Source organism: Otolemur garnettii, unplaced genomic scaffold, assembly GCF_000181295.1.
Source record: "Otolemur garnettii isolate 467f Iridium unplaced genomic scaffold, OtoGar3 scaffold00048, whole genome shotgun sequence".
Taxonomy (NCBI): Eukaryota; Metazoa; Chordata; class Mammalia; order Primates; family Galagidae; genus Otolemur; species Otolemur garnettii.
In genome coordinates this window covers 6,550,679-6,561,116 of record NW_003852443.1, presented here as the reverse complement: position 1 = coordinate 6,561,116, position 10,438 = coordinate 6,550,679, and the positions used below count along the sequence as shown (strand labels likewise).

Below are 10,438 nucleotides of genomic sequence, written 5' to 3'. Positions count from 1 at the left end.
AAAAAAAAAAAAAAAAAAAGAAAAAAGCAATAAAAAAGCATGTAAATTCCTCTTGTTACTGCAATCATGTTTTGGTCATCAAATGTTCTTCTGCTCAAATTGGTCACTGAAGTACAATAGTAGTAAATTTTTAGGTATGAGTCATATCTTTTCCTGCCCACATTATAGGTTAACAATGGCACATGAAGAATTTATTAACTATTCTGTTTTGATAATCTAGTGTTATAAGACAAACCTAAGACCACTAACTCTGGGTAACTAGGTCTCTTATCTCAAAGAGTGCTTACAAATGCTCAAGGTATTTATGAGAGCTAGGTATTCTGTTCAACATTTTTTTGGTAAATCTAAGAAAAAGATTAATAACTATATTCAAAAGCTTAGATAAAACAACAGGTAGGATGCTTAACACAAAACAAAGAAATAAAAGCTTTAAAGGGTTAGTACTTTTTTCTTAACTATTTATAACTACCTGTTTTTTTTTTTTAAACCAGTCACAAATACACACTTAAATTACTAACAATAACTGGAGGTAAAAATACCTATAGGATACTGTCTTGACTTAGGTTTATACAGTTATGATTTCAGAAGGTTTTAGAGACACTCTGTGCAATCCTCTCATTTTGGCAGATGAGACAAAAAGAGATCAAACATAGATCAAGTTTCTCACACACTAAAATTTCAGTGTGGAAGAGTAAATGATATCTGGTCTATCATACTGTGACCACATCTACTTTTACTAGATATTGCAAACTTATGTATTTCTCTTCCAAGTCGGGAAGAGATGAAAAAGGTTCCAGGTGCTCAGCATGATATTCACTGCTTAATTACTGTTTTTACAAGTTATCTTGTAAAAGAATTACAAGGATTCCACGTTTCATAAAAACTAACCATAAAAATAGTGAATAAAACAAAATAACTTGCAAGAAAAAAATACACTTTTACAGCATTCATATGAATTGAATTGAAAATATCTTTAATACACTTCACCTAAGAAATTAGCAAACTCAATTTGCTATTTACTTATTGATTCAGAAATAATGCTAATATATTTGTATCTTCTATAGAATGTTCAAACCCTCCTTTTGATATCAGCAGTATAAAATAATCACCCACTGAAATATAATAAGTATGAATTTAGTTTTGCCGTTCATCTGTATTTCTCAGCCTCAATTACTTATTGGGTTTCATAAGCAGAACAACATAATAATCCAGGATGGTATAAGGCAATCAAATAAAAAGGAAATAAAAATAAAAAAGAAAGTTACCAGGCAAGAGATTTTATAATAGGTAATATCAAACAATAATCTAACAATATTAAACTGTAGTCGACAAACTTCAATAATGTAGCAATACCAAAAGTATGACAAAAAGATGTGACTTTTTTTTAGCTTTTTGCTTAAAACATTCAGACAAAAACCTTGAAATTTATGAACTATGAGCATGGGTAGGGGATAAAGGTAGAGACATAGGTGGTTTGAGAATGCTAAAATGGTATTTAGTTTTCTGTTATCAGATTCTAAAATGTATCCTTGATCTCCTTATCAATAAATAATCTCAATCAATCAATCAATAAAGGATCAACTAAGCTTATGTCTTACCTTGACTGGATAGCAAGATAAATTGTACGACGAAATGAGACCAGATTAATTTCTGTTTTGTCGTGAATAGTCACTTTTTGTCCTGAAAGAAATTCAACATAAAAAAATTGCAAAACTGCAAAAATAAATGTGAAGAACTTAAAATGTATCTCTATATTACTTTCTTTAATAAATCTACTTAGAATTTCTCAAACTTAGTAATACAGGTAGCCCCCCGGTTACAAACGAGACAGGTTCTGTAGGTTTATTCTTAAGTTGAATTTGTTATGTAAGTTGGAATAGGCATATCTACCTATTACCTGTAATAGCCTCCATTTGTAAATGCTAGTTGTATGTAAGTTGGATGTTTGAAACTTGCAGACTGTACTCTTCTGTTAGTATTATAGTATAAAATCAGTTATTAGTAATGTAATTAGAATTTATAGAATTCAAAGCAACTATTTCAAGTCTTTTGCCTTATTATAACGTTACCTACAAGTTAAAAAAGCCATTTTTGTTTCTATGTCTCATGTTCATCCATACATTGTAAAAGGCCAGACTTATGCTGCTATTTGGTAAAATGTTATTTTTAGAGTTATAAACAATATCTTCATAATTTGGGAGAAGTATAATTTATGAGTAGAAATTCAGTTTCTGAAAACACTGGATCATCAATACAGATAAAATGGATCCAATATATAATAAATACATGCATTTGCCAAAATGTTCTCTTATTTAAAACAAGAAAACTTTCCTTACATTTATATTTACACACAAATATAGTTTTATTTGAACAGTATTTTCATATAAAACAAAGAAATTCTGAAGTAAAATATAGTACATGGATAGTTAAAAGATGATTTCAATAAAGAAACCATTAGAAAAAACTTAAATCGATTTTTTTTATAAAATGTTATAACAGAACAATTATAAGATAGAACTAAAATATATTATATCCTAAAAGGAAAAGCTACACTCTTAATATTTTCAAATATATAGTACATGCAGTAATGACCAGTTTACGCATGTTCTGATGTTTTAGCTAAACTTTTATTTTTCGGTAAAATAATGTAATCAAGGCTGAAAGACAGAGTGAGCCCATGATCATGTCTGCTTCTGCAAATGTAGTTTTAGCTCCCCCCACCCTATGAACAGCAAATATCCAGTCACAGTTTGCATTGTAATCAAAACCATAATATGCCTTTGATACTCTGAGAGCAGAGTTTCTCAATCTTGGCAAAATGGGCATTTCAACCTGGATCCTATTTATCGTTTAGGACAGAGTCCTGTCACCTGTAGGATGTTTAACAGCATTCCTCATCTTTACCCACTAAATGCTGAACCGCATGCCTCTGAAGGCCCCTCATAGACTGAGAACCACTGTTTTAGAGGGTTACTTTAGAATTAGTGTAATTTAAGGGTATTTTACAATATTATAAACTGCACTTCTACCTTCTTCATCTTCTTCTCCTTCTTCCTCCTCCTCTTCCTCTTCTTCCTCACTACTTCCAGCATCTTGGTCTGTGTTTGAATCACTGTCTCCTTCATCAAGAATTTCTGTAAGAACAAAGTGTAGGAAAAAAACAATTAAGCAACAAATGATATCCATGTATCCCATTCTGAGAAGACAGTTTTCAGTTCACTGAAATCCACTGTGGTGTTAATAGTTTACAAGTCAACGAGGATGATCATACGAGCCTTTTGTTGTTGGCCAAGTGGTCAGAGAGTATTTTAACTTACTGGACTAGAGAGAGCCGTGTGTCATTTTTTTTGCCAAATAAAAACGGGCATGAAACAAAGAGGAGATGAGAAAAACAGAGAAAAAAAGGATGAAGGTTTTTCCAAAAAAGCAAGAACACTGGAAAAATACTGGAAACTGCATATGGGAATGAAAATACTATTCCATCATCAGAAATAAGACAATCTATTATAAAAAGTTAAGATCATACACAGAAAACAGGAATTTAGGGTAAGAATATACTTGGAAAGACAAAGAAGAGAGAGGAAATAATTACATAATTTAGTGTTCACTTTTAGTAATGAGATTTTTATTAAAATGGATACCCTAAACATTACAATCAATCCAAAGACTTTTTATGTGTAAACAGAAATTTTTCTTAAAAGCCTTTAAGAAAATTGGTAAGATAGGACCTTTATTGGACTGCTTCTTAAATACAACTAAACTTGAATGAAAATAGCAATACATATAGTCTCTTAAAACTACATAAGACCAGTCACTACATTAACAGTAAAACATATGGACAAAAAGTAAAATCATATTTTGCTTAATAGCATTCTGTTAGCCTGATAAAGATTTTACAAACCTGGCTAATTCTTCACTTTTCCATTTGTACTATAATGAGAGAGCTTTTGGGGGCCAACTCATTTCTAGAAAAATTCTATAATCTTTACACTTAACTAAAAAGCATAAATTTGAAGGCACAACCTTACTGCTAGCAGAGAACTTCATATTATGAGGAACAAATCATTTTACAAGAACATAGAGTTGTCCTTCAGCCCTCATCTGACATATACATTTCAAGAATATCCCTGACAAATGTGAATTCAAGAAATAACATGAAGAATCTAGTTTATTATTATGCAACATGGCTTAGACTTTTAAAAGAAGTAATTATTTAGTATTCAATAGCAGGAAGAACAGGCACTCCTGCTGTTTTCCCAAATGCTGTAATACTTAAAATACAAGTATACCTGGGTCACTCTAAGGTGCTAATTAGTAAAGCTGTGCCTACTTCCTGCTGTGGCCATTTTTTATGCCAGCTCTAGAAGCCTATCTTACAAAAGAATGAAGGTCAAATGACTTGTCTTATCATTTATATCATGCTTTTCTCATCTTTCCACTTTAGAATCTACATATCAGAATCACTTAGGTAATTACAATTGGATTTCATTAACTGAATAAAGCATTGGTTTCAAAGAATGGTCTATGAGTTCCTGGGGATCATTGAGTCCTGCCAGGTGGACTATGAGGTCAGAATTACTTTCATAATAATACTAAGACATTATCTGCCTTTTCACTGTGCTGACTTCTATGCTAATAGTTCAAAAGCAATGGGGGTTAAAACTGCTATCACCTAAACACCAGTCAAACCACCAAACTGCACTAGCAGGCAGTACATTTACTGCCACACTCTTACAAAAGGAAAAAAAGCCAGTTTCACTTAAGTAATGTGAAAAACTATTAATTTTATTAAATCCCATCCTTTGAATATAGGCCTTTATCTTAATTTGAGTGACAAAATATGCAGTTCATATATACAGTATTTCTGTTGAAGAGATATATACAAAGGTGATGCTTTTCTCAATGAAAAGCACTTGGGTGATTATCTGAGTTTCAAGATGAATTAGCTACTTTATTATTACTTTTAAATAACTGGCCCACAAACTATAGTTATTAGGAATCTGGCAAACATTTACTCAAATGTAAACAAGAGTTTTCAAGAGAGAATTCAAACTTTGAGAAACCTGTATCCATCCCTTTGAGCTTGGCAGCTTGCGGATACATAGAATTTTCAGATAAGACAACTGGTAATATCAATAAATGTGATTTCTTGATAGTGTACCCACCTGTTAATTTGATTCTGGTAATGTTAATACGTTAACATTTAAAAGAAGTTCATAACTCAGTGAATCAGTATTCTCCAAATGACTAATGCAACATTATAAAATCACAAATAGGTAAAAGATCTATTCAAAGTGACAAGTGATGGATTTTAATGTAACAGAGTATAAAAATTCATTGATATTGTTCAGATTTCACACTGCAATTATCTTTAGGAAACTACTAGATGTTAAATATTGGTATACTATCAAGGAAAAATACAATTATCTATTAAAATACTCTTCCCTTCTCTAATTACATTATATGTCTAGAGCCTAGATTTCCTTTATGTACTTCAATCAAAGTAACTTACTGTAATAGATTTACTGCAGAAAGAGACATGAGAATATAGCTGTTTCCCATTAGGCCAAACATAAAACTTACGCCATTTTTCTCACTAATTTTCTTTGTAAGATTATTTTCATAAAAATATATAATTTATATTAATATACACTAAGTTACTATTATTTTGTAATGATTTAATAAATATTGTTTTATAGTCTATTTTCATTTCTATTATAGTAAATGTAAATAGATGTGACCTACATAAACAGAAGCTCTTGGGAGTCCTCAATAATTTTCAATAGTGTAAAGGCTTCTGGAGACTGAAGAATTTGAGAACTGCTGTGATAAAGGGAGTGCTACTTCCCAGGTATTGGACAATTGCCTAGACTCTAATGAAATAAATAAGAAATTCCCGAATTAAAAATAAAAAAATCATTTACTAGGGGTAACAAGATTTCATAAAAACTATTTGGCATCTTGTAGGGAAACTAGAAAAAAAAAAGGTTCATAAGAAAAGAAGGCAAAAGGGGTTTAAGGAATTCTCCGTATTTGGAAACTAAATTATAACCGAAAAAGGAATCTGGCCAGTTGCAGTGTAAAGCTCTTAGGAAATAAGCATCTCAGAAGTACCAGATTTTTAGGGTAATGTACAGAAATGGAAGACTTCTACCTTTACTTTCTCCTTCTAAGCATGACCGAAGCACAGAATAGGCAAAAGGCAGAACTCTAGGCCTCTGCTTTCTCCCCCCAGGAGCTTCCAGAGCAGTAAATACTTCTCAGGCAAAATCACAACTCAGCGGAAATAAACTCATAAAACCATTAAGTTTGCCTGAATACTACCTTTAAGAAAACAACAATAATGTGAAAATTATAATAGTAACAGCCATCATTGTCTGTGGCAATACAAAGCACTGGATTTTACTTAATCTTCCATTGATGTTAACATTTACTATTGCATCAAACAAGTACCTTTTACAGGTAACTTAGTAATGTCAAAGGCAAAATCCAAAATATGGTGAAAATTAGTACTTATACTACTGATGTATAAGTGATAATAATAATCAATTTATCAGGCACCAATACTGTAAATCTTATCCGAAAGATGTCTACTTGACCTAAAGAAATATGCAAGTATAGCATCTTACAATAAATGATACCACCTAATCAATTATTAAACTGGGTAGCATATACTATGTGTGGTAGAGAAGTTAAACAAAGGCTACTAGTAATCTGTGAAGATTTCTTAAGAGGGTTAAGACTTACGGATTGCATACCTTATTTAAATAGAGGGAAGGAGAGGAATGATGAGGTAAATAATTTAGAATCAAGCAACCATGGCCAAGTATTAGGAAAAAAATAATCCATGGGGAAATAGTGTAGAGAATGACATCAGATGAGCAGAGATTTCACTGGGTGGGGATCGGTGATATGTAAGTATTTCCCTTTCACCAGTATTATATAACTACCTAAATTGTTCCTACTTTTCCAAAATAAATTATTTTATAAAATTTTACATACCCTTCTTAATTGTTTTGTACTTCTCTTCATTCTCCATAAAATTAGGATCCATCTTGAAAACATCTTAAAAAAAATTAAAAGTTAAGTGTTTATTTTCCATGTTTACATTTGTTGGTGCCCCTCTTCCTGTCCCCCAACCCACCCCAACTTACTAAGAACATCTTCTGGATTGTAGTCATCCTCCAAAGGGAGCATATGGGTGAACTGATCATCTTCCTCCACTAAGTCAAGTCCATCTAGGATAATGGGGTGGTCCTTGAATCCATCCTTCCGTACAGCAAACATTACTTCAATCATATATTGAACCCTTTTATCAATTTCAGATTCGTGAAGAATGTTTCGAAGGCGTTCAAATATAGCTAAAGTTAAAAAGAAAGTCAATAACATAAGCAATAAATATTATAATGCGCAAAAAAGGTTCAACATCAAATTATGAATATACTCTTACCATTGATTCCTCTTGGAGACACTTGTGTTAATTTGAGGCCACATTCCTTGAGAAAACCAATAGCTACTTCAACACTATCATCTGTTGGTCTTTCCAGGAGCAAAGTGAGCATCTCTAAGCATAAAACCTCATGTGCCTTATAGAGAATGTAGACATATGGAAGAGAGAAAATGCTTTTACATACATTAAGATACTGTTGAAAATAATTTCCAAAAATTAATAAATCTGTTTGTAATAATTAGATTGCACATATAACTGGCAAAGTTTTATTCTGATATTCAAAACATGGCACACAATTTTTCTGTATTTTCATTATATATCTGTTAAGAATTTTCAGATTATTTTAAAAATCTTATTTACTATGCTGAATACGACTATTTGAATTATCTCCAGAAGAGATTTTTTTTCAGAAAAAATGGTTTTCTTAGACATTTTGTACAGAAAATGTCATCAACTCAAAATACAAGTTAAAAAATCATATGCTCATTTTTAATGAGATAATTATTTTCATAATCCCTATATGAGGAATAGCAATGATTCTGATTCTTTTTATAATACCTTTCTCCATGACCACAGATATTTATATCCATTCCCCAATTTATTCTGTCAGAGACTTTTGGCAAACAGTCCTAGTTTTATCACAAAATACTGTTAACAGGTATATAGTAACAGTTTTGAATATTTCCTTTTCTTCACATTAAATCAAACTATTTATACCAGTTATGTTCAAAGTAGGAACATAATTCTACTGAGAAGCTTTGCTATAAGAAGAAAATGAACTATGAAGAATGTTCAAAACACCAAACACATGCCTTTCTCAAGGCAAACACTTATTTGAGACTGAGAGGGCAGGAGAATATGCTCTTCACACAGTGCCCAACATCAAAAATACATACTGGATTTTTTTCCATGGGAAGGAGGAGTGCAAACAGTTTTAAATCAGTGATAAGAAAATACTGCCTAGTACCATAGTTGGGAAGATATAAAATATTTACCATTTTAACTATTTTATATTAATGCCAAAAATCTCTAGGGAACAAGGCTGGCCAGAAAGAATCCAGCCACTGTGAATACTGTTTTTCACTTGGGTGGCACCTGTAGCTCAGTAGATAGGGCGGCGGCCCCATATTCTGAGGGTGGCCGGTTCAAACCTGGCCCTGGCCAGCTAAAACAGCAGTGACAACTGCAACAAAAAATAGCCAGGCATTGTGGTGGGCACCTGTAGTCCTAGCTACTCAGGAGGCTGAGGCAAGAGAATCACCTAAGCCCAAGAGTTGGAGGTTGCTGTGAGCTGTGATGCCACAGTACTCTACCAGGGGCAACACAGTGAGACTCAGTCTCAAAAAAAAAAAAAAAAAAAAAAAAAACCAAAAACTGTTTTTCACATTACATTGCTGGATATTTTCCATACATCCCTCACAACATGCATTCAAAAACAGAAACAAGGCTGGGTGCGGTGGCTCACGCCTGTAATCCTAGCACTGTGGGAGGCAGAGGTGGGTAGATTGCCTGAGCAGGAGGTGAAACCTCATCTCTGAAAATAGTCCGGTGTTGTGGCAGGTGCCTGTCGTACCAGCTAGTTGGGAGGCTGAGGCAAGAGAATTGCTGAAGCACAAGAGTTTGAGGTTGCAGTGAGCTGTGATGCCACAGCACTCTTACCCAGGGTGACAGTTTGGGACTCTGTCTCAAAACAAACAAAAAAACCAAAAAAATGGAAACATATCTCTTTTGTTGTTACAGACATGGAAAATTAAGTTTCCCCAGTCTTACACAGCAAGGTATCATTATAGTATGGACTACTTATTAGGTTAAAATCTAAAAGATTTCTGAGAACAAACACTGGAAACAATTTCACAGTAAGAATTATAATATTTAGTGTTAGAAAAATAAAATTAAGTAGGACTTCAAAATCTTGCTCTTATATATTGATATTAAATTAAAAATGATAATATACACATAAAGAAAATCTTTGAGTATGCATTAGGACAGTTTTACTTTTTTAAGGTGAAATAGAAGCTAAATCAAAACCATAAAATAGTGGATGAATACAAATCAAATGCAAACTGAATAAAACAATAAGATTATGTGCATTTAAAACAGATTAAAATTATCTAATCTATTTTATTTTATAAACTGAGTCTAGTAATATTATGATTATACCTATACAGTTGTAGGAAACAAAGGTTTTTGTAGAATACCAGACATTTACTAGGTTTTTTTTTTTTGAGACAGAGCCTCAAAGCTGTCCCCCTGGGTAGAGTCTCATGGCATCACAGCTCACAGCAACCTCCAACTTCTGGGCTCAAGAGAGTCTCCTGCCTCCACCTCACAAGTAGCTGGGACCACAGGCACCCACCACAATGCCTGTCTATTTTTTGGTTGCAGCCATCATTGTTGTTTGGCGGGCTGGGCTGGATTCGAACCTGCCACCTTAGGTGTATGTGGCCGGTGCCTTAGCCACTTGAGCCACGGGCGCCAAGCCCATTTACTAGGTTTTCATCAACACTGGGTACAGGGAAAGAAATAGAAGAGATACCAACTTTATTGTTTTATAAAAAGGAATAAATTTTATCCTTTGAAGGCATAATTTATATTCAAGTAACTATTTAAGCCAGGTATTAAGTTAGATCAATTTGATAAAAAATCTAGAAGTGTTCCAATTCCCCTTTATGCTAAAATATACTAAATACTTTTACTTATTTTCATTTTAAAATTAAAATATCTCCAAGATACTTACACTAACAAATATAAACCAAGAAATAGAGAAAATATCATTGATGTGATATCAAGGCTATAGTCTAATGCCACTGAATGAGACCGAGTTTTAAAGATAATTACTTACCACATTTTGGTTAATAAGATGTGCCACAAATTTTGAAGCAGTCAGGCAAAGTTGCTAAAAAGCAAAAGTGAAGCGAGACAGATTTACTCTATAAACTTACAGCAATTTTCATTTATCTGTTAGAATCTACAGTCTACTAACATTCT

At 32.7% G+C, this 10,438-nt stretch overlaps 1 protein-coding gene across 1 annotated transcript in view; it reads right to left on the bottom strand.

Moving 5' to 3' along the window:
• The window catches only part of CWC22 (CWC22 spliceosome associated protein homolog), a 59,023-nt gene that overhangs the window by 15,214 nt on the left and 33,371 nt on the right, over positions 1-10,438 (bottom strand). The window contains exons 8-13 of the mRNA XM_003791470.3: positions 10,293-10,346; positions 7,451-7,586; positions 7,155-7,361; positions 7,003-7,065; positions 3,030-3,134; positions 1,599-1,680 (exon numbers count right to left, since the gene is read on the bottom strand). Of these exons, the coding sequence (XP_003791518.1) occupies positions 1,599-1,680; positions 3,030-3,134; positions 7,003-7,065; positions 7,155-7,361; positions 7,451-7,586; positions 10,293-10,346 (647 nt within the window). The remainder of the gene's footprint in view (positions 1-1,598; positions 1,681-3,029; positions 3,135-7,002; positions 7,066-7,154; positions 7,362-7,450; positions 7,587-10,292; positions 10,347-10,438) is intronic.